General features: G+C 33.1%; 2 protein-coding genes across 4 annotated transcripts; both read left to right on the top strand.

Moving 5' to 3' along the window:
- Positions 1 to 1515: 1515 nt before the first annotated feature.
- Atac3 (Ada2a-containing complex component 3) lies at positions 1516 to 13902 on the top strand. Of its 3 annotated transcripts, XM_075303694.1 has the most exons (11): positions 1516 to 1654; positions 9374 to 9549; positions 9609 to 9767; positions 9855 to 10052; positions 10114 to 10326; positions 11697 to 11714; positions 11867 to 12020; positions 12079 to 12413; positions 12477 to 12568; positions 12636 to 12687; positions 12863 to 13902. In XM_075303694.1, the coding sequence occupies exons 2-11, from the start codon at positions 9421 to 9423 to the stop codon at positions 13397 to 13399; spliced, it is 1887 nt and encodes a 628-aa protein (XP_075159809.1). In that variant the 5' UTR covers positions 1516 to 1654; positions 9374 to 9420; the 3' UTR covers positions 13400 to 13902. The 3 variants fall into 3 exon arrangements, with proteins under 3 accessions (XP_075159809.1, XP_075159811.1, XP_075159810.1); XM_075303696.1 differs by lacking the exon at positions 1516 to 1654 and having other exon boundaries at positions 9237 to 9549; positions 12911 to 13902; XM_075303695.1 differs by lacking the exons at positions 1516 to 1654; positions 11697 to 11714 and having other exon boundaries at positions 9237 to 9549.
- A 1479-nt stretch (positions 13903 to 15381) lies between these two features.
- LOC142232964 (ATP-dependent RNA helicase DDX54) lies at positions 15382 to 20881 on the top strand. Its single transcript, XM_075303693.1, has 8 exons — positions 15382 to 15475; positions 15532 to 16075; positions 16152 to 16331; positions 16501 to 16664; positions 16736 to 17146; positions 17210 to 17467; positions 18294 to 18455; positions 20054 to 20881. The coding sequence occupies exons 1-8, from the start codon at positions 15473 to 15475 to the stop codon at positions 20789 to 20791; spliced, it is 2460 nt and encodes an 819-aa protein (XP_075159808.1). The 5' UTR covers positions 15382 to 15472; the 3' UTR covers positions 20792 to 20881.
- Positions 20882 to 25372: the final 4491 nt, after the last annotated feature.

Genomic DNA, 25372 nt, shown 5'->3' with positions numbered 1-25372 from the left:
ATAATTGCACTCATGCGAAACATTTTTGTAGTAACTTGGCGTGGTACAACTTCTCAATAGTGACGGCGCGTTTCCGACGAGTTTTTGATGTCGTATATGATTGTTTTCGACGTAGTGGGGATTCTCAAAAGAGTCCCCAAATTCAAAAAATGTTGGCAGGGTTCGGACTTAACTTATAATTAATTCATTATCATTTTTATTTAAATAAATTATAAGAAGCTAGATGTGCTTGGTGTTTCTCAAAATATAAAGGCCGGTACTCTGTTCGGTTTTCGCGTTGAAACTCCATACAAAACCAAAAAATGCGAAAAATTTGCGAAATTTTTTCCATTTGTGATACTTTGTTTTTTCGTGTTGAAAAACTGACGTTTATAGCACGGCGCCATTTGCAATGTGAATTAAGAAATAATTTATTTATTAAAAAAAAATTTTTATGGAAACCATTATTTCGCACATAGAAAGCGGCGTTTTTTTAGGTAGCTTGGAGCGCTATTTTACAGGGAGCGATATTGGATTAAGTTGGTGGTTGTTGCTTGTTTTTACAAAATAACATTTTATTTTTCCTTGGGCAATTGATCTGCTATTCCTTTGATCCTTTGTATAGTTTCGGAACAAAAATATGGTCCGTGTTTGATTTATAAATCCGCACAAATAGTTTTTAATAAATAAGTTATTTCTTAATTCACATTGCAAATGGCGCCGTGCTATAAACGTCAGTTTTTCAACACGAAAAAACAAAGTATAACAAATGGAAAAAATTTCGCAAATTTTTCGCATTTTTTGGTTTTGTATGGAGTTTCAACACGAAAACCGAACAGAGTACCGGCCTTAAAGTGGCTCTTGTAACAATAGTGATGGCAAAATACTTTCATGCGAATAGTGATGGCAAAATACTATCACAGTTGGCGATTGTTGCAGTGTCACTTACGAGTCTGTGGTAGCGATGAGAATGAAATGGAACTTTGAAATGCTGGCAGGGTTATTATAAAATATTTTGAGTAATTTCAGTTGAATATCAAAAAATTTCCACATTTTTTTTTTATTTCTTCCACGAACTTCGTTGCACAAAGTAGCATTGAAAGCCATGTGTTTTTTTTCGTTGCATTTCAGGGTAGTGTTTTGTCAAAGTTTTTTCAAATTATCTTCAACACATTTTCAAAGTTTTCGTCAACATTTTGGCGGTTTGGAAGTAATTCGCAAACAATTTGAAAATTTATTGAAGATGACCTGTTTCAAATCAAGTTGAATTTATGTTGAAAATGATATTTATCCTCAAACTGAAAAGGTGTTGTTCAAGTCAAGTTGAATTTATGTTGAAAATTATATTTATCCTCAAACTGAAAAGGCGTTGCATTTGAAAAACGCCCATCCTGTGTTTATTGGGTAGTGTGAATTTTCTATACTCAAATTATAGAATGTATTTCCACACATATAATTTGATCCGGCATTTTTTATAAACATGTTAGGCAACACTATAAAATATAATCCAGTTGTTTATAAGTCCCTTCTCTGTCTGCTTCGTGCCTATAGAGTACATCTTAGTGTTATTATTATATTATTTTGTCCGCGTTTGCTTATTATAAATACAAAATAAAAAAATTCATGTGTATTTCTAATTTTGGTTTTTTGGCGTTGCAGAATTACTACTTTCAAGGTAAGAAATTCTGTTCAGAAATTAAGATATTATTGACTTCCGCTTCCATCTGGACGGATGTGGATGTAGTGAAATGGTACAAATTATGGCGGGATCAAAATGTTTGTATTGACATGCGCAATGGAAAGGAACACATATTGCTATAAAATTGTACATTTATATCATAATTGTCTATCATCCAAATGATATATATTCTATTTTTTGGAATTTCCGGGAAATAAACCAACAAGAATATTTTGCTCCGCGCTAGTGTTGCCATTTTACATAAATATAGCTTTGCCATTAATACATTAGGTCTGTTTGCGTACTTCTCAATTAAAAAACTTGTAAGAGAGTAAAATGTACTCTATTTGCTAAAATTAAACAAATATCACTTTATTCCATTTGAAATGTCGACAATTTTTCACCATCATTCCATTACAACTAACTTTTTGATTTTCGAAAAAATTAAAAGCTATTTACTCGTGGTGTTTCACAAAATATCAAAATGACACTTCTAACAGTAGTGATGGTAAAATACTTTCAATTTTTTGGTACATTAGTAAACAAAATAATTTTAGTGAGGTGAGTACTATAGTTCGGTTTTCGAGTTGAAAATCACTTTATTTTCGCGATTACTTTTCCTGAAATAATCTAAATTATAAATGAAATCAAACATATTCCCATATTGTCTTGCCGAAATTTAGATGAACAAAAAACTGCGCATCAATTGTGTTAATTTATATGCTTTATATTAAACTGTAGTGAGATTCTGCATTCAAATTTAAAGACGAATCGCATCGTTAAGAAGTGATAACAAGAAAAATAACAACCAAGGTATTCGGTAGTCGTAAACTACATTTCCAATCGTTTAAAATTAGCTGTGTTGTTTTCTGTGCAGATAACAATCAACACATCGTTAAGTAAATAACGAAGATATTTTGGTTGTTTATTTTCATAAAATTCTTTATTTTGCCAAGCTTGAGATCTATTTGTTTTTATTATTTTTAATTCATCCGTCCTAATATTTCGCAATTTTCGTTGAATTGATTCATCAGGGGTGTATGATCTATAAACATTTTTTACATTTATTATAATGTTAATTAATTAATTAGGTTAACTTAAATTAAACAATTAATACAAATTTCAAATACATAGAACTATTACAAAACATCTTATTCTAAACATCATCTACCAGGCTAACATAAATGTTAAGCCGTAACTATTATCTCCAACTTAGGGTAGGTACTATGTTCGGTTTTCGAGTTGAAAACCACTTTATTTTCGCGATTACTTTTCCTTAAATAACCAAAATTATAAATGAAAAAATGAAAACAAACTTATTCCTGTAAAGTCTTGCCGAAATCTAGAGGAACAAGAAACTACGCATCAATTGAATTAATTCGTCTGCTTTATATTGAACTGTTTTAATAAAGTAACCACGAAAATTTCAACGCGAAAAGCGAACATAGTACTTACCTTTACATATAAATCAATCACTATACACAAAATTCTTATTAGAGCATCACTGCTCTCGTCAATTTTCGCTATTGCACTGTTGGCTGATGTTGTTGTTCGAAATGTTCTTCGTCTGTCGGTGATCATTTTTGCATATCATGTGTCTGTATATGTGGGCGATGTTGTCTGTGTCTGTTTTGTAATTCATTCTTCTGTTTGTTGGTACATTATTCATAGACTCTTTAAAATATAGATGACCCATCGCTCTCCGACCAGAAAATGTTGAAGAAGCCCAAATAAATTTTCTGACATTTCGTTTTGTGTTTTTCGTAAAGAGAAAATTTGCTAAAAATTAAATTTTTTAGTTTCGCGGTTTTAGTCGCAATTTTTTGTTCAAATATGAACTTTTGAATATTTAACTTCATTATAAATCATCTGGTGTATCAAACATGTTCAAATTGTGGATAAAATAGAAAAATTGTAAAAACGAATCTCAGAGAGAATTTGTAATTCCCCCTATTTTCTTCGTTTATTCCTCATTTTGGGAACTGTCAGACTGCGTTTGACACAGATGGGTCATCTATTACTTAGTTATTTATGTTATTGATGTGCAGCATTTCTAATGTGTATCTTTTGTTGGTATTGTTTTCTTGCTGTAATATGCGGACATCATAGACTCTTTAAAATATAGATGACCCATCGCTCTCCGACCAGAAAATGTTGAAGAAGCCCAAATAAATTTTCTGACATTTCGTTTTGTGTTTTTCGTAAAGAGAAAATTTGCTAAAAATTAAATTTTGTATTTTCGCGGTTTTAGTCGCAATTTTTTGTTCAAATATGAACTTTTGAATATTTAACTTGATTATAAATCATCTGGTGTATCAAACATGTTCAAATTGTGGATAAAATAGAAAAATTGTAAAAACGAATCTCAGAGAGAATTTGTAATTCCCCCTATTTTCTTCGTTTATTCCTCATTTTGGGAACTGTCAGACTGCGTTTGACACAGATGGGTCATCTATTACTTAGTTATTTATGGCGGACATTATTGAAGTTCGGTTGATGTTTGGTTGTAGTCTAGAATTGCTGCGAGTTTTTATATCGGATTTGTGACCTGATATTCTTGTTTTTAATTTGTTTTTTTGTGGTTCCAATATACACCATTTTACACTTTTATACACAGACAACATCGCCCACATATACAGACACATGATATGCAAAAATGATCACCCGCTTGTTCGGCAAATAGCTATTGTCGCATTTTCCCTACCTATATAAGCACTCCCAATGTTCAGGAGGTTATTATGGTATAGAATAATGAGTTCAAAAAGTACTAAAGACCCGTTTTCTGTATGTATATAATGTACCCTTTCATTACATCCAATTCAGCACCATAAAGTAATCTGTTAAATAATCGATAGATTATATTGGGCATTACCAGTTGAGCATGAAATCGATAAGAAAGACGCTGTCTCTCTCACAGAAAATAAATGAGAGAGAAATTCAAAAATATAATCCAGGGACCATTTAATTTTGGTATCTAAAAGTAATGTACAAAATAGTGTCTCTAGCAAAACTAAACAAAAACACACACTTATGATCGGAATAGAGTTTCGGTGGTTACGCGTAATGCATAAAAAGATATGATATAATCGTAAGGTGAAGTTTGGTTTACTGAACAAAAATAAGCAAAGTCCCGCTAGAAGACGTCATAAAAATTCCACTTCTCATAATTTGTTTAGTTGTTCTCTGGGTTGCAAATGGTTTGGTCGGGCACGGAGTTCTCATAGGGTAATCAAAACGAAAACGAAAAAATGTAAGTAAAAAATTAGTAATAATTCTATTATATAGCAACTATATTTATTTCATATTTATATTCAAATTTCAGGTGCAGTTTATTTACTTTCTAGCAGGATTGGACCTCCATAACAACACATACGCCTAACAATGCAGCGACAAAAGAAGTGCCAATTTGAAAGTAAATGCGTCTTACCACGAATATTAAAATAATTCCTTGTTGTTTGTATAGTCATAACTTAATTATTTTACTTATAAACTAAATAACATATTTAGTTAAAGTCCAAATATAAATTTGGCTTAATAAAAAACTATAAAAATCATTCTAGCAAAATTAGTGCTTATTTAGCTAGCATTTTTTCACTATCCTTTTCAGTGGGTAGAGAAGTGTGTACAAATTATGTGTGAATTTTCAGCTACCAAATTGGTGGTTATCGATAATGCAGAGAATAGTCTATTGGTTATATTCAGCGACATGTTCTCGTTAAACTCTCCGCTAAAACACATGGGGTGTAATGCGGAGCGTAAGTAGGGGTGTGTATAAATTAGTAGCTATATAGTTAGGTATTCGCTGCTTCCCAGAACAAGCGGGCACCGACAGACGAAGAACATTTCGAACAACAACATCAGCCAACGTGCAATAGCGAAAGTTGACGAGAGCAGTGATGCTCTAATAAGAATTTTGTGTATAGTGATTGATTTATATGTAAGTTGGAGATAATAGTTACGGCTTAACATTTATGTTAGCCTGGTAGATGATGTTTAGAGTAAGATGTTTTGTAATTGTTCTATGTATTTGAAATTTGTATTAATTGTTTAATTTAAGTTAACCTAATTAATTAATATTATAATAAATGTAAAAAATGTTTATAGATCATACACCTCTGATGAAGCAATTCAACGAAAATTGCGAAATATTAGGACGGATGAATTGAAAATAATAAAAACAAATAGATCTCAAGCTTGGCAAAATAAAGAATTTTATTAAAACTGAAAAAGATCGAACAAGAAACAAAATAAATCAAGTTGTTTATTTTCTCTAATGCATTGACGTTATCAGCAGAATATTTTATTCATGCAAAATAGTGTCTTTAAATATGTAGGCTACTTTTAATATGAAAAAAAGGATCGCTTTTCTATTACAAAAAGAGTTTTCTGCAATATTTTAAAAGTCAAATGGTGAAAAGCCGATCTATGAATATAGTCGGGCGGAACTGCCATAAATGGTCTTAAATTCAGGGGAATTTCATAACGATTAAGAATATCGCCCAATTTTCTCTTCTGGATGTGTGTATTTCTTTTAAATTAGCAAACAATTTCCAATTTTGGAAATTGCTATTCTTTAATTCCACCGATTTTCGTAGCAGGGTTGCCACGCGCAACGCATCTTAAACAACATTAACAATGCGATTATCGTGAAGAAATAGAATCCCACTACTGTTTTATTAAAGTAAAGGTGGGTATTAAGTTCGAGTTTAAGGTGAGTACTATGTTCGGGTTTTTCACCAAAACACTAAACTAAAAGTACAAAAATATGTATGAAGACGATTATACTTTGAGTCTTACCAAAGTCTTACCAAATGATGGAAGGAAAAGATCCAAGGAATTGAATGCAAATAATTTTATATATCTATATTAATTAATTAAAAAAAGTAACCGTGAAAACAAGCTGGTTTTCAGCTTGAAAACTGAACATAGTACTCATCTTTAGCCGCTAATATCGTAATTTTTTCACGATTACTTTCCTTTAATAATCCATTTTAAGGAATACAAACTTTGTGAAAATTTGCTTTGGGATATTCCCCATCAAGTTATAATGAAATCTGCAACAAATATGTATAATTTTATGACTTTTTTACTGATTTAGTTTTCACTTTAGTGAAAAATTAGCGGCTAAACTCGAACTTAATACTCACCTTAAGCTGAATACAATGTTCAGTTTTCAAGCTGAAAACCAGCTTATTTTCACGGTTACTTTTTTTAATCAATTAATTTTGAAATATTAAATGGTTCGCAATCAATACATTGGATCTTTTCCATCCATAATTTGAAGATACTTGATAAAAATGTTATCGTGTTCATATATATTTTTGCACTTTTAATTTAGTGTTTTGGTGAAAAACTCGAACATAGTACTCACCTTTGACCGCGAAAATTTCAACCCGAAAAGCGAACATAGTATTTACCTTTATCGTGGTAGAATTTCTCAATAGTGTTTAAAAACTCGCATACGACTGTTCTCGACAGTGCCGTGGAATTAAAAAAAACTAGCGTTTTAGTTTTGGGGTGACAAAGCTGTAAATGAATGATCTTGGCTTCTAGTCATAGTCATATTACATTTATAAGGTGGAATCAGCACAGCGGCTGACATTAAATTTTTGCCTCCAGAGTCGTCGGCTCAACAACTATGCCAATATAAATTTGTAAGTTAAAGTGAATTTCGGAAGTTCTATGTGAGCGCAGTATCATAGATAATATCGCCAGTTGTATTTGCATCTTTCCATTTTAGCATTAATCGGGTTGGTGAATTTTTTGAGTTTCCAGATTTTAATAGAGTCGATATGTCCCCACGATAAGGAAGAGAACTGTATATAATACTGATTCGTGAATGATCTCGCATGAGTTTATGCCAGATCTATTAGATATTTAGCATATTCTACATTCTGCAACTGTCGCACCCCTCAGAATTTAGAGGTTTATCGAAGATTGCGTAATGGAGCTAAGGGTGTCATACGTAGCCATAAAAGGAGACATTTTGAAAGGGGTTTCAATGGTTTGGAAACAGCAGGTATGTGGAGGGTGCTGGAAGCTAGTAGTTGTGTTGCAAGTGACGATGGTAAACTTGAGGTTGATGTTGATGATTTGAATCGGTTTTTTGTTGGGGATAGTGCTGTTGAGAATTATGATTACAGTGTCATTGAGGACTTTATTGACCGTGAGCATGAGTTTTAATTTCGTGGCATCACGGAATCTGATATTCTTGAGGCTTTGTGTAAGGTTAGACCAAAATCTAAGGTTAAGGTTAGATCTAAATCTACAGGTGTATATAATATTTCGATTCGCATCATTGAACAAAACAATTATGTTTCTGGTTTTATTTTGCACTTTTTTATTACGATTTTGACAACTTCCACCTTTCCTTCCCCATGAAAGTTGGTTCGAGTTGTCCCGATTCCAAAAGGGCGTGTGATTCATGGGCCAGCACTTTTTTAAGTTGAAGATATTTGAATGTAGTTCAGTACAGGTTTGTGGGGGTCACTATGCTTTCCGTAAGCGTTTTAGCACTTGTACTTGGTGTACTCTACGGAGATTCACAGTGATCCTTACTTGGACAACAGTGGCAATTGCGGTGAACTTGGAATTTTGGAACGAGAAATCAATTAATCTCTCGGGGGGTTTCAATTGGAATTCTAGTAACGGCCTTTCCGTTAAGCCATCGAAGTTGAAGGTTATTTCGTTTAGATTATTTAATCGAGATGACCACAATTTGAATGTAGTCCTTGGTAATAATCGTTTAGAGTTGGTTGAGTTGAGATGTTTGGGCTTGATTCTTGACTGTAGACTAATTTGAACATTCAATAACATTCGTCTACTTCACATATTTCATATAACTGTTAAAAGAGGTTAACCATTAGGCCTGTATGGAAGCGACAATCGCGTTTATCGCGTTTATCTGATAAAATTTGGATGCCATGATATTTTTAAGAAGTTACTTAAAACGATGAAGTACAAAAGGATTTTTTTTATTTTTATGGACTAAAGGTTGAGTTACATATCATGCGTTAATCCGTGCTGATGGAAGGGTTGATATTTTTCAGTTTGAAGCACTCTAACAAAACTGTTGCTTTCAAAGAGAAAATTCAACTCCTCAATCAACGGACGCATTAACGCATGGTATGTAATGCAACCTTAAGTGTTCGTTAAGTATGATCTCAATTTTGGCTTTTTAACTTACTCTTATGATCTTTTGTTGTGTTTTTGTTAATAAAATTGAATTAAACTAAAATGGGTTAATGTGCAATGTCCGGGATCCCGGGATTCTATGTTTTAAAATCCCAAATTCCGGTATTTATAAAAATCGATTCCGAATGACAGCCCTAGTTAATGTGCAACAAAATCCCGAAAATTTCTATAGAAATCCCGAATCACGGGATTTATAAAAATCGATCCCGAATGACAGCTTATTATCAACTATTTATGATTTATTTTACTTGGTAGCGGTTTATTTTACAATGCTAGAATAAAACAGGCCTAATACTACTCATGGTCAGACAATAACAAATGCGTTATTCGCACACGTATTTACGTTGATACGTCTGACACAATACGAAATGTACTATAGCCACTGACTAGCGTCGATGGAAAAATAGGACCGACAAACAAAACAAATTTCATCGGAAATTATTATTATCAGCACTTACTTCCTTTTCCCTTTTTATTTAAATACAACAATTATTTAAATTTGTTTATTACAATATTGTTTAGTTGTGTTAATGGTTCGTCTTACGTGAAGAGGATTAAGGAAAAACAAAATGGTTGGAGGTGGTGGTAACAATAAAATTGTGGCCACCCTCCGTGCGGCTGACTGCAAGGTTTATCCAACTGGATCAACGTCTGCTATACTGGATCACCAATTGGCCAGCTTAATGAACTACAAAATTGTAAGTTATTCCACATAAAACTTGCAAACAATATCCTGATTAGTTCTTTTCACTTCCAGCGCACAGAAGGAGAAGTTGGAAACAAGTCACTTAACACTCTAAGTGTCCCCACAACTGTTGTGGACTTGGGCAAACAATTACTGCAATATGCACGCGATTCTGATGTCAAAGGAGTGAAGAATGCTTTGTCCCGAGGAGCGCCATTTACGTCCGATTGGGTAAGACTTAAGTAAAAGCAACAGGTTTTTAGTTTTTATCATTTGCATTTTTCTGTTCATTTCATGTATACACAAATTCCAATACAGCTGGGAATGTCTGCTTTGCATTTTGCTGCAATGAATAATCAATATGAAATTTGCCAGGTTCTACTAAACGGAGGCATAAATAAGGATTCAAAGACAAAGGTAGACCGCACTCCACTGCATCTGGCCTGCTACTATGGCAATGAACAGATAGTCGAACTTTTGCTTTCCAAGGGATGTGCTGTCAATCCTAAAGACATGGTAGTACTATTTGACATAAAGAAATCTGTTGGAAATATGCAATATTGTTTAATGTTTTCAGCTTCGCATGACTCCCTTGCACTGGGCTGTTGAAAAACGCCATAAATCCATTGTGCGGTTGTTGCTAAAACATAATGCCGATGTAACTGTGATCACAAAGTTTGGACGTACGCCATTGGCAATGGCTGTATTTACGGAGCAAGCTGATCTATTAGAGGAATTGGAGAATGCTCGGCAAGCGCAAGCAAATCGAACATTTAATGAACAGAATGAGGTAAGTGCTCAAATAAAATACCAAAGTTATTAGGTAGTTTTTCTTGAATTATTTGGTCCGTTTAAGAATCAAGCAAAATCCTTGTTATTTCATGTTTTTTTTTTTTTATTAATTACAAGTGAAGTGGAAACAGACGAATTTATTTAGTTATAGGAATATGATTGAATGATTATCTAATAAGGTACATGGTATAGATGTATTAATGTTTTTTGTATTCAAACAAATTTTAGTGCATAAATAGTTTGTATCATACAAATGTATGATAACTCTGACTTTATGACAGAAAGTGGCTTTATGACACTAATGATAATGGGTTTTTATATGATACCACAGGTGGTATTATAATACACCGCTTAGTAATTGTTGGTGTTCGACCTATTATTACTATTTGCGGAGGACATGTTCATTATTTGTGCATGCTGATGTGCTTCTTCTCCTTCGTTCGACGAATTTATTATTAGTCCGTTGTTGTGACATATTGTAATCCTGCTGGATATTGGAATATGTTGACCGTTTAATCGATTGTATTCGTCTATTCTTATAATGTTTCACGTTTTATAATATCTTGTCATATTTTATATATATACTGTAATTAGTACCGACTTGGTGTCTTTAGTTAATCGTCTCTCTTCTTCACTGTTTTCGACCTAAACCAATACTCGACTGGTCTTTGAGCTATTTATTTGCTCTTTGATCTATTTATTTACTCTTTCCGAATCGGAGCCTCATGGCGATGTATGTATTCCATTTCTACAAAAACATTGCATTTTTTATACATTCTTCAGTCACTATAGAGCAATAAGATATGACCAAGATTTGTGGGAGAATGCGTAACCACAAAAGCAATACCATTTCTCAGATTATAGAGTTGTATACTATATATTCACACCATATATTGTTTATTTTTAATGTGAATATCAAAGCGTTTTAGATAGATGTAGATGTAATTTCAATAAAGATTTTGATTGGAAAACTATTTGACTTGGAAAACTATATTTGTTATTGTAAAAATAAAAAGGAATAAATCTAATCCAATTGCTAGGCCAGAAAATATTAATTCTAAAAAAATTGATGTTGTGGATGGAACTTTAAATCTGGCATTGTACAATATGTATGCATGGTTTGACATGGATGGGCTCTCGATCTATTTTACTTAGATTTGTTTATTTTTCTGATATTTGAGACAAAATCAAATAATGTTTTAATTAGTTTTTGTTGCATACGGAGAGTGGAGAATATAAATATTATGTGGCTGTGTTTGCTAAACAAAATATCCAAATGGTTGAAAACTAATTTATTATTATTTTTGTGTTTTATTCAAACTATAACAATTCATTGGAATCTATGCAAACAAACCGTACATCTTGAAGACAGTTTTAAAAACTAGAGTAGGTATACATTTTAACTTATATATTTTCTGACTCATTCGGACATGCAATTCGGAAAGATACAATCAAAATTCCAAAATAATTTACTTTCAAAACCATATACTTACGAGTTTTGCACAATTTATCAATTTTATTTTAAAAATTCATTGCAGAAAGAGACATCAGAAGCTGTAAATTCGATAATGGGAATTAACAATAGCGAAGTCGAAGACAATGCCAACAAAATTCCCGACCAAGAGGATGATGAGTATATGAGTCAAAGTGAATATGCGGCAGCTAAAATAGCCGACTTGGAAAATATTAAGGGTAAAAAATGTTTTCTAAATTCTATAACCTTACATTTTCTAAATATTAGCCCTTACAGAGACTGGCATAATTGGAGATTCCACTTTAAATCTATTGAAATCCCATGGTATATCAATGATGCCAGAGGATGACACTTCAAAGGATATGCTAAACACGGCGCTACAAAACGGCCGTCAATTGATATTATCCGAAGGAGGTAAACTCCTTTTAAATGAAACAAAGAAAATACAAAATAGCAATTACAATTTAAGCAATAGTTCAAGCAAAACTGTTATGTCTAGAGTACGTAGCGATGTCAGTTCCTCAAATACAAACATTACAAAATTAAGGCCAAATATAATATCGAAAGCAAAGGACAATCAGCAGCAGCAACAACAATTGGCTAAAAACAAAGTAAGATTCGTACAAAAAGAACTTTATGGTGGAAGATAACATTTGATACTCTTTTTTTTGCAGAATATACGAATAATATCATTAAATGACTTTAAAAAATTGTACGGAAACACAAATCTTAAGACAATGCAAAAAATTCCTCAAACCGTAGCAAGGTAGGTACTATCGTTGATAGCCTCTTTAAAGAAATCAATAGTGAAATTACCCCATATTCCTTTGCAGTCAACAGCAGGTAGTCAATGTCCGGCAACCCATGCAAATGAGGCAGCAACAGGTTTGTTCCATTTTTGTTTGTCAATCCATGAGTATACAAATAAATTTTCTTATTTATCGTGCCTTGTATTATTATTTGGAATTTTTACTTTATTAAATTCGAGTATTGTTGTTTTCTGTTTTTAAGAAGATTTCCAGTACCAGATTTTAAATCCATTATTAAAAATTACTTTCAGATGAAAGTCGAATTTAGGAATGATAACAATAAAGTGGCCTCTTCACAGGATAACTCGGCCATTGTTGAAGATGATATATTACCACACATAATGCAAATTGCAAGTAAGGACGAAAATTATGTTGCCTCCACAGACATGCAGCAAAAGCCACAGCAACAAACTTTGGTGCGGACAATGCAACAGCATCCTGCGATAGCAAATCAATCCGTGCGAGTTGTACCTGCTAAGCGTGTAGACCACATGGGAGGTTCAGTGCAAGTTCGTCAAGTAAACCAAGCAAAAACAATGAAATTGACTCCTAACAGAGCACCGGCTACCCCACCAGATCCAAAGCCAACTGGCAGTTCAGCGTCGGTTGTACCATTGCTAACTACAAATGAAATATGTCGGCAACTCTTAATAATGAAACAGCAAAATGAGGAATTACGCCGTAAATTCGATTTGGCACAAAAGGAGAAAGAAGAAATGCGCCAACGCATTGAACGCTTAGAAGAGCTATTGCTGGTCGAAAGAACAGACGATGATTTCGCAAACTAAGTAGTGTGCTAAAGTAAAATTAAATTACGGCACTGCCATTTTCACCGCACTAGAGCTTCATCATTAAAATTTTGTCATCCCTTAATCGTTTATTTTGATTAATTTATACTAAGAAATTTGTAAACAAACTTTCATTATTCTTAAGTTTGCAATTTAAGGTAAGTCCCTCCCAAAAGTAATACCCTGTTTGCATATTACCACATAAACCCATTCTAGAAACACTTTGAATTAATTTTTTTTGTTTTTAATGTTGTTCGTTACAAAGCTTGAAGTATTTAGAAAATATAAAGTTTGGTTTGGTTGCAAACATGTGTAAATAAATATAGGTATATTTGTATTTACCATAAAAAATTGTATTGGCCTACAAATGTTTAAAACTATCACTTCATTTACAAAAACAATGTTTTGTAAAACTAACGCTTTTTTACCTATAAGAATATTAAAAACATAAGCTGTTAATACTTTTTTATATATTTACAAATAAATAAAAATTACAAAACGTATTTAATATACTATTAAAATTAAATATACGAAGGAATGCCTGGTACAATTTCTCTCTTACGTAACTAGTTTTTTCTTGACGGAATTCTAACGAAGCTACTAATTGGAGAGTAGAATTTGAAACCTTAAGCATGTAAAAAACAATTTGGTGATATTCATAAAAACATTTCAAATAAAATTACAATATAATGAGTGGTTCAACAATGAGTTAACACACAAAGTTTAGAAAAGGAGTGGACTAACGAATAACTGGGTTGGTTGTTTGCTATACCTAAATCTATTCAAAGCGAAATCGTATAGACAGTATACTAGTATCAATAACTAGAGAAAGACGGTCGGGGTCAACTGTATTGAATATATTACAATAAACATCGGCGGGATATCAATTATATTCGATGTGCGGAGCTTCCAATAGATTGCAGTGAAATTTCCGATTAAAAAAGAAAAACGCTGACCACTGTGGTTTCATGAGTAGTAGCATGCCTGCCTTGTATTCACATGGTCATCCGAGTTTCAGAGGATGACCATGTGACTTGAGTGTTCCAGAATTTCTCTAAATAGTTTCACTGCAATGAGAAACGCAGTTCGGACTTGATCGAGCTAAACAGAAGAAGCAGACCAAAAAGCAGATATATCTGCTAAAAATAGTCTTCCTTTCAGCAACAGAAAACTTCAGGAAACTTAAATGCTGAATTAATATATTACATCTAAAAATACAAATAATAAAATATTTGCAATTTCAGCTTTTTTCTAATCTAATAATAAAATAATACATACAAATGATGTAGTCCGAAGTAGAAGCGAGTATTTTAAAGACCAAATTGTTCGCAATCAAAGCTTTAAAAATTTAGTGAAACAAGTAAAACATACAAAAATTGTTTAAATAAAACCCTCTTTAGATAGCAGTAATTTTATGCAAACTATTCACTGTTACTACAAAAAACTTTAGAAATAATTTGACTGCTAAAAAGTGCATTCCAGGTTTTTCTATGAGTGTAAACAAGTCCGAGTTGAAAGAGCAAAGGAATTGCTCTTCTTGAGTAATTGGGAAAATCACAAAATTATCGTGTTTGTTCAACCGAGATTATGTATATGAATGACTAACCCAAGTGATTTTCCATCTCAAGTGATAGTATAGGTAGCTGTGAGCGCTCTTCCATTGTTTGATCCAGTCTGAGGAAATATTTTGGAAGCTGCTAACAAAATTTTCGCTGTCCACGTGTAAGAATGGCTAACAAATCATGTCGTACACGATTATTTCGAGCAAAAGTGAATATATGGTAAAATAAATATTACTTACATTCTTGGTATGGTGGCCAATGAAAATATTTTCACACAAAAAATGGGTAGTTTGAATTTCTAACAGCTACTCTGTAAATTCTGAATATTGTAATGGACGCTTGTCGCCTTTGGTATGTTTGAATATTTACAAGTACGTTGGCAACAATGGTATCAGCTGCATAGTCAAAACAAAACAGAAACAAAAGCAACAAAGAAGAATACCCAGTTTGCACGTGTATCCCGCTAAGAGCAAAACAAGTGTGCGCTATAGAAAAATTAATTAACAAGAAAATGGTAGAATAAAAAAATATATCCATTTTTATATCTGTATAAGGCTTCTTTGTTTATAGGTAAAAGTTAATGAGCTGCCGGGATTCCCCTCTATGGACAGTGGGGGAAAGGATGAATGTGGTGATCTTTTGAAATCAAAACCGTCGGCTAAGGCCAAGAAAAGTGGTGGTTTTCAATCCATGGGCTTAAGTTACGAAGTAGTGAAAGGTATTACAAAACGTGGCTACAAAGTACCGACTCCCATCCAACGGAAAACAATACCATTAATTTTGGAGGGGCGAGATGTCGTGGCTATGGCTAAAACGGGATCGGGAAAAACTGCTTGTTTTCTCATACCCCTCTTTGAACGATTGAAACGAAGAGATCCCACCAAAGGAGCAAGGGCCTTAATTTTGTCACCAACCCGAGAATTGGCAGTTCAGACATATAAATTCATAAAAGAGTTGGGTAAATTTATGGACTTGAAGACAATTTTGGTGCTCGGTGGAGACTCAATGGATTCGCAGTTTTCAGCAATTCACACATGTCCAGATGTGATTGTAGCTACCCCGGGTAGATTTTTACATTTATGTGTAGAAATGGATCTTAAGTTGAATTCTGTTGGTAGGCATAGCTAAGAAAAGCCATTACGATTGTTTTGTTTTTTTATTTCAAAACTTTCATACGACATCTTTTTCAGAATATATCGTCTTTGATGAAGCTGATCGTCTGTTCGAAATGGGATTTGGAGAACAATTGAATGAAACTTTACATCGATTGCCACAATCTCGTCAAATGGTTTTATTTTCTGCCACATTGCCAAAATTATTGGTTGATTTCGCTAGGGCTGGTTTGAGTGATCCTGTCCTCATTCGTTTAGGTAGGTACATAGATTTTTGTCATTTAATTGAATTGAATTTATGCACATTTTGTGTCCAAAGACATAGCAAACATTTAAAAGCACGCAATATGATGAATAGCCATCTTTATTCCATGTCCATCTATAAATCCTATAATAATTATGAAATTTTGAACCATTTTTATTTCAGATGTGGAATCTAAACTTCCGGATGCTTTGAGTTTGAAGTTTGTTTATTGCCGTTCAGATGATCGATACACCACACTAGTTACTCTGCTCAAATACGTTATTCCATCGGACGCCCAAACTGTCGTTTTTGCAGGAACACAACATCATGTTGAACTGATATCATTCGTATGTACCAAGTCTTGCAAATTGAGAAATTTTATATATATTCGTTATTCTTCTCATTCTTGTATTATCAGATCCTCACCGGTTGTGGCATATCGAATACATCTGTGTATTCAAGTTTGGATCCATCTGCCCGTAAAATTAATACAGCCAAATTCGTTAGTAAAAAAGTGTCGGTGTTAATCGTTACTGATGTAGCAGCTCGAGGTATTGATATACCAAGTTTGGATTATGTGGTGAATTTACATTTTCCTGGGAAACCCAAACTCTTTGTACATCGGGTGGGACGTTGTGCTCGCGCTGGGCGGACTGGTACGGCCTTCTCTATATTCTCAATGGATGATGCGGCCCATGTATTAGATCTTCACTTGTTTTTGAATCGTGAATTTAATGTTAATGATTCGCAAGCCATAGGTACGGTCCCACAAGAATTACTAGAGGAGGAACATTTGACAGTAATGGATATAAAGAAGGATCACAATATCGTAAGAATACGTGGACCATTTGCAGAGGCATATGAATAAAATAAAATTCGATCTTTATTGCAGAGTGGTGTTCTCCGTACTAGTGAGAATGCTTACAAGAAATATCTCTCCTCAAGGCCGGTGGCTTCGACGGATTCAAATGCCCGAGTAAAAAAGATAAAATTTTTTGCCCTAAAGCCTTTGGATGATTTTATAGTGCAAGCTCCATATAAACTTGCGACAAGCAAAAAGTCGCCAGAGGAATTAAAAGAAGATGAGCGTAAATTACAGGATCAAAGGCATGATATTCTTTTGCAAATGAAAAGTTTCAAACCACATAACGTAAGTCGTAATTTATGGTTAATTACATTAGTTTATTTTATTTGATGAGATGCGACTTTTCTTATGTATTTTGATCTGCTGAATTCGAAAAATAATTTTTTTTATGGAACAGTTTTTCTTCACTAAACAAATAATATCTCGAGTTAGATATGTCCGGAAAAGTACAAACCATTGAAGACAATTTTTTTTTCTCTTCATGGTCGTATAGACGATTCTCTAACGCAATTCAACGAACAAATCCGATGTCAAATCATGCAAATATGAGCAACTCACCCACACATTCGGTCACATAAAAATGCATTTTTGTATGGGTGAGTGACTCATATTTACATGATTTGACATCGGATTTGTTCACTCAATTGTCACTTTTCGGTCGTTTTTCTTCTAGTTGGTCTTATTACTTATCGTCTATACGACCATGAAGAGAAAACTCGGACGGTTTTTTCAATAGTTTGTACTTTTCCGGCGGAAAAGGGTCATTGTAAAACATGATTTTTGTGAAAATTTGCCCTTTTTGCATTGATAGTTTTGAACCACTTAACTTATCACAGATCCAATTATACACGATTATTCGTCATATACCTTTTATTTAAGTACTAACAGCGATATAATCGGACATTTCTAACTCGAGATATAATTTGTTTAGTTTGTCTCAAAAATTGTTCCATAAAATTTTTTTTAACATTTTTTTTCGAATTTACCAGATCAACATACATAAGAAAAGTCACCTCTCATCAAATGCACAATTTCAGTGTAAACTAGTGTTATTAAATTATTTGATTAAAACCATGATGTCAAAATTGTAATCGTTTTTTTTTATTTACAGACCATATTTGAGTTAAACAATGCTCAGAAGTCGGTACCATACCAAGTTATGAAGGCAAAACGTTCTCAACATTCGGAAGTCATTCAAAAGTACCGAACTAAAATGGAAGAACTAGACAAGGAGGAGGAATCAAAGCAAGCTGAGAAGAATAAAGTTGAAGAGGTATACGAAAATCGATAAGCTTAGGAATAAATCGTACATCCCTCTGTTGTTAGCTTTCATAAATTTGGTATTTTTAACATTCGACTGACGATAACGATTATTTCAAAGTTGACTTTTGACCTCTGAGACATCTCGACTTTTTGATACACTTTTAGAATCATGATGTTAGTATAGGAAATATGAAATTACCAGCGACAATTGCTATCATTATTAAATACTAAATGACTAAAAGTAAGTGTTATGGAATAAGTATAACTCTACATTTTGTTACAAAGGAAATCAAACGAAGTTCCCTTGTTCCTTATAAAATTCCTTGTTTGGAAATTTCAAATTTTAAAATGAATTTCAGTTAGTGAATGGATAGATCGTTATCGATCACAGTTTAATTTAAACTCACCATTCATTTTGTGTCCACTAGAAAACGTTATTAATTATTATTTTATTTTCGTGGACAAAGGAATTCGTTTTAATAAGCTATTAAAAAAAAAAACCATATACCAATTTCCATAGACTTTAGTTTTTTGGTTCAATAAAATAATTAGACTAGTTCCTGAACATTTCTTGTCCATAAAGCTCAAATAGTATTTAAAAAGAGAATTCGATGTTAGTCGGACTTTGTAGTTATTTGTACTATGAGCTATTTTTATAGTATTATCCGATTTTTTTTTTTAGAAAATGAACCAAGTCCTTGTACATGGTTGATTTCTCTGTGTCATCTCCGCTATTTGCCCCTGATGGATCAATCTTAGTCATCAAGTATTCGAACATCGTAACTTTTCCCAGATTACAGAGAATTTTAAAAGCTCAATATGAAGGAAAAATTGTTACTAATGTTGTAATATATCCAAGAAAGAAGAAACAAAGTTGGGATCAGCTGCTTGTATGATGGTGCACGGAAAAATTGCTAGTTAGGCTACAGAAACATAGAGCACAAGCTAGAACACTGGATAGGGTGGTTTTGTTAAGACTTTTGAAATATAAAAAAATACTTTAATTCCCTTAAATATTTTGATATGATTACCATTCCCGTCTTATACACAAAGGGTCAGATATGTGATCTAAATTTCCTTGTACGAAAAAGCCCTTTTTGTTAATACCTCTCAGCAATGTGGTGAGAGCTAAAACGCTCCTCTAAAGAGTTTCGCACATAGTGTGGCCGGCTTTTCGAATTGGTCAGCACTTAATATGATTGGTAAGAGATATCAATCAGTACAGCCCCCTTGGAGTCATGGTCTTTCGGACTCGGCTATAAAAAAGAGGTAATATTGAGTTAGACATATAATCGGCCAGCACTCATCTCTATCTCATCACTATTTAAGCTAGATATGTCTGAAAATAGAAAACCATCTGACCATATTTCTTTAAAAAAAAAATACTTCTTTTCGCATAATATTCGTTTTTTACATATATGTTGGTTGATAGTAAATTATGTCGAAATGAGATTAAAATAATAGGATGTCACAGTATTCTTAGCTTTGCATACGAGGATGTTCCTTCAGGGCTGTCTGATCTAAATACGAATATTTAAAAAAAGTGATTAATTTTTGTAGAGTAATTAATAATGAAATTCTCATATTTTCATACTCAAAATGTCTCAGAAACATAAGCAAACAGAAGATGCAGATGAAGAAGATATCAACAAAGCATTCAAAAAAGTTGTAGCACCTAAAAAACGTAAAAACATGGACGATTTATATAAACAAAGCCCCAAAAAGAAGAAAACTAAAACCAATGCCAAAGATTCGGAAAACTTTATTCCCTATCAATCTGCCGATAAACACACAGAAGATGGTTTGGCCATTAACAATTTTGAGAGACAAGCAATGAAAGCAGAATTTTCGGTTATCGATCGTGAAACTAATGAAGTACGCCATAAGCCAGGCATGAAAAAATGGGATCGCATAAAGAAGAAAATGGTTGCTGTACAGGATCCACGAACAAATAAAATACGCACAGAATCTGGAGCTTGGATACCAGCCTCCTTTAAAACGGGACGCTATAGCGATTGGAAAGAGAAATCGAAAATTGAGGAACAATTGGCCAAAGAAGCAGGAAGTGATGATGATACATTCAAGCCTCTCTCGCATGAGAAGCGTTACCCTGTTAGCAGACATGCCAGACATAATGCCAAAGTTGAAGCCAAGAAACGAGCAGGCAATGGCACTGACAAAGAATTACGTACACCTGAGCAAATTGTCAAATCACGGATGCGTCTGGAATTCATTAAAAAACGCAATGCGGAAAATACTGAAAGGAAAGCAGAAAATCGTAAAAGAAGTATGCGAAAAAATCAAAGACCAAAAGCAATGGCAAAGGCTAAAGGTAAAAAGAAATAAACGTTGGATGTTAATCATTAAATTTAGTTTCATCTTTTTAATCAATTTTGTAAAAATCGCAATGATTTTAATAAAACAATCAACTGTAAATTGAGCAGAACATTTTCATTTAGATCGCGTAAGTTCTAAGGGTAACCTATTTTGTGGTATAATTTACTTCAAATCATTACAATAACTCACGCTCACGAACAAATTCGAGTAAATTCATATTAAATCATTCACACGATTTCAATTATCTCACGGTATTAATAACGCGTACGATTTTAATAGCGTTCATTGACTAATAGCTGGTGAACCACATTTTACTTGAACTTCAACCACACATATTGTGCGTAAGTAAAAATGTTTTTTCGTTCACATCTATCAATAAGTTGGTGTAATAGCGAGACGACAAGTATTGGCGATTTTATCTAAAGGGTAATTTTTTAGCTATTATATTTTTGGTAAGATTGGCTTAAACCACTGACTCACGTTTCGTGTTTTGTTTCACTGTCATACTTCTTCAGTTTGGTATATAATTTAACCAGGAATCGTCTTACAAGCGAATAAAATGCGTTCTCTGTTAAGAAAGTTTATCACACTATTTTTGTGTTCAGCGACGAAGCTCATTTTTGGCTCAATAGGTACGAAATAATCAGAATTGTCGGTTTTCAAATTGTGAATGATGAGCGCTACCATGAGAGAATATCCAACTTTTTTGCACAACATGTCTACATGTCTTTGACTTGTAGACATGTAGTTTCAATATGCCACACATCACGCGTAACAATGGAGTTATTGATAGACGAAATCGATGAACATTTTATTTCACGTTCGGGACCGAAAGATCGTGCGATTTAACGCCTTTAGAGGGGCTACTTTAAAGCTCATGTCTATGCAGACAAGCCCGCTTCAATTGACGCTTTGGAAGACAATATTGAAGCATTTATTCGTCAGATACCGGCCGAAATGTTACAAAGTGCATGCCAAAATTGGACTAAGCGGATGGGCTATTTGATGCGGTCAACTTTTGCACGGAATAATCTTCGAACATTAAATTATATTGACCGTACTATCGATCTAATAAAGATTTCATGAATTTTACGTGTTTTTGTTTATGAAAAATTTGCTTCTAACTATTAAATTATCACCCCTTGTTAACGAATAATATATGCTGATTCGTATTAAGTATAGTAAGAGGACGAAGGACCTCTCACGCAGAATAAAAATTACACTCTTTAAAACGCAGTAGTGTGGAGGATTGCTGACGGTAAACTTCAAGGATAATGCTTAGTTGCTACATTTAAAATAATATGGCCCCTTTTCTAAGTTAAAATGAACTAAATATGACGAAACTTGAACTTCGTATAGCGCCAAAGACATTTTTATCTATTTGAACGATATGATCTTCGAAGAAAGCAGGAAGAGTGCGTTCTATAATTTAGTCAGCATTTTCCTACATTTATGTACCACTATACTACAGAATAAAAATTTTAACTGAATTGGTTATACTCATACATTTTTAGTAAACCTTTCACTCAAAAATTAGAATTGCTTTCCTAAGTTTTTAAATAAATAAAACATTTCGAAGAAGAAATATAATAGAAACGCTTTTATTTTCCAAATACACCTATCTGATAAATTGACGTTTGCAATTAATGATATACTAGAGATAAAGAAAAACAAGTAAGGAAAGTCTAAAGTCGGGCGGGGCCGACTATATTAACATATACCCTGCACCACTTTGTAGATCTAAATTTTCGATAGCATATCACATCCGTCAAATGTGTTGGGGGCTATATATAAAGGTTTTTCCCAAATACATACATTTAAATATCACTCGATCTGGACAGAATTTGAAAGACTTCGACAAAATCTATAGACTCAAAATTTAAGTCGGCTAATGCACTAGGGTGGAACGAATGTTATTAAAAATATGGGAAACATTTAAATCTGAAGCAATTTTAAGGAAAAGTTTATTTATGATTTATCGCTCGATATATATTTATTAGAAGTTTAGGAAAATTAGAGTCATTTTTACAACTTTTCGACTAAGCAGTGCCGATTTAACATGGAAAATGTTGGTATTTTGACCATTTTTGTCGAAATCAGAAAAACATATATATGGGAGCTATATCTAAATCTGAACCGATGTCAACCAAATTTGGCACGCATAGCTACAATGCTAATTCTACTCCCTGTGCAAAATTTCAACTAAATCGGAGCAAAAAATTGGCCTCTGTGGGCAAATGAGTGTAAATCGGGCGAAAGCTATATATGGGAGCTATATCTAAATATGAACCGATTTGGCTGATATTTTGCAAGTTTTTCGAGACTGTTAAAATATTCGAATGTACGGAATTTGAGGAAGATCGGTTGATATACACGCCAATTATGACCAGAACGGTGAAAAATATATATGGCAGCTATATCTAAATCTGAACCGATTTATTCCAAAATCAATAGGGATCTATTCTGAGCCAAAACACATACTTGTGCCAAATTTGAAGTCGATTGGACTAAAACTGCGACCTAGACTTTGATTAAAAAATGTGTTCACGGACAGACGGACATCGCTATATCGACTCAAGAGCCCACCCTGATCATTTTCGCCAAAGACACCATGTGTCTATCTCGTCTCCTTCTGGGTGTTGCAAACATATGCACTAACTTATAATACCCTGTTCCACAGGGTATTTTAGGGAAACTTCGCAAAAGTTTATTTATGATTTATCGCTCGATATATATGTATTAGAAGTTTAGGAAAATTAGAGTCATTTTTACAATTTTTCGACTAAGCAGTGGCGATTTTACAAGGAAAATGTTGGTATTTTGACCATTTTTGTCGAAATCAGAAAAACACATATTGTACTCCAAGTGCAAAATTTCAACCAAATTGGGGTAAAACTCTGGTTTCTGGGACCGTCCATTAGTCCATAGCGGCCGAAAGATATATATGGGAGCTATATCTAAATCTGAACCGATTTCAATAAACTTTAACACACTTGACTATAGTACTAATTGTTTTTCTTGTGCAAAATTTTAAACAAATTAGGGTAAAACTCTGGCTTCTGGGGCCATATAAGTCCATATCGGGCGAAATATATATATGGGAGCTATATCTAAATCTTAACCGATTTCTTCCAAAATCAATAGGGTTCTATTCTGAGCCAAAACACATACTTGTGCCATATTTGAAGTCGATTGGACTAAAACTGGAACCTAGACTTTGATTACAAAAATGTGTTCACGGACAGACGGACATGGCTATATCGACTCAAGAGCCCACCCTGTGCATTTTTGCCAAAGACACCATGTGTCTATCTCGTCTCCTTCTGGGTGTTGCAAACATATGCACTAACTTATAATACCCTGTTCCACAGTGTGGCGCAGGGTATAATTAATGGATTATTTTCAAAAAATAGAAATAATTCAAATTTCTGGAAGATGAGAGGCTTTTCAGCATAGCTGCATTATCTCCATGCATTTCATGCATACAAAGGAATGGGATTCATTGGTATGCTTGTGCTGTCTTATATCTTATGATCGGAATTTTGAATCATGCAGATCAAATCTACACATTGCTGCTTGAAAACAAAAAAAAAAAACCCGAACATTTGAGATTCTACACAGAAAAAAATATCACCAAAATATTTCCAATTAAAAAGTTAATAGAAGTTGAAAATTTTTTCAATTAATAAATTAATTGATACAATTAACTTTTTAATCATGATAGAAACATTAAGTTAATTAAGTCAATGATTGAAAATTTTAAAATTTTTTAATTAAAAAATTAATTGATACAATTAACTTTTTAATCAAATTCGGAAGACTAATTCAGTTAAAAAAAGTGCTGATTTTTTTAATTTTTAATTAAAAATGTATTTCAAACAATCATTTGTTAATCCAAATAAAAACTCTTAGCCAATTCAGAAAGTAATTAAAAATAGTTACCTTTTTTAATTAATAAATTAATTGAGTTTTGCAATCAACATCAATTAAATTTTTAATTGAATCAATTAAAAAATTAATTGAAATTTGCTGAAAAAATCAATTAATTTTTTAATCAAGAATTTTTTCTATGCCCAATTAAAACTGTGATTGATACTATCATTTTCGTGATTGAAGACATTTCAATTATAAAATTAATTGGATCAATTAATTTGGTGATTGAATCAGAAAAATTTTTTTTTTGTGTATGACGGTTTATAAATACTTGGAATTCCGCCACGATTTATAAACATTGTCTTAGTGTTGTATCGAAAAGATCTGTTTATAGCTGTGGATTACTATGACCTCTTTTTATGCTCTCAATGGTGATATGCCGGCTTTGGCAATCCGGTTGTAACGCATCGAAATTGTGGTCTCATCACCATAAAGTATATTCAATTGGTCGTGATGAAACTCTGAGTCGATCTAGTGATGTCCGTACGTAACGAAAGCAGCTATGTAGGTCAGATGGAATTACAATAGGTCGGATCGAATTACAAATGAGCTTTATCGGACAAACTTACAGAAAATTAAAAAAATAAATTTGTACATTAATATTACAAACCGATTCCCAGATTTGACTTCTGCAAAACCGCCGAACTGTAAATGCAA

Source organism: Haematobia irritans, chromosome 4 (genome assembly GCF_050003625.1).
Source record: "Haematobia irritans isolate KBUSLIRL chromosome 4, ASM5000362v1, whole genome shotgun sequence".
Lineage (NCBI taxonomy): Eukaryota > Metazoa > Arthropoda > Insecta > Diptera > Muscidae > Haematobia > Haematobia irritans.
The sequence above is the reverse complement of the archived record's forward strand: the minus strand, read 5'-3'. Positions and strand labels throughout refer to the sequence as shown.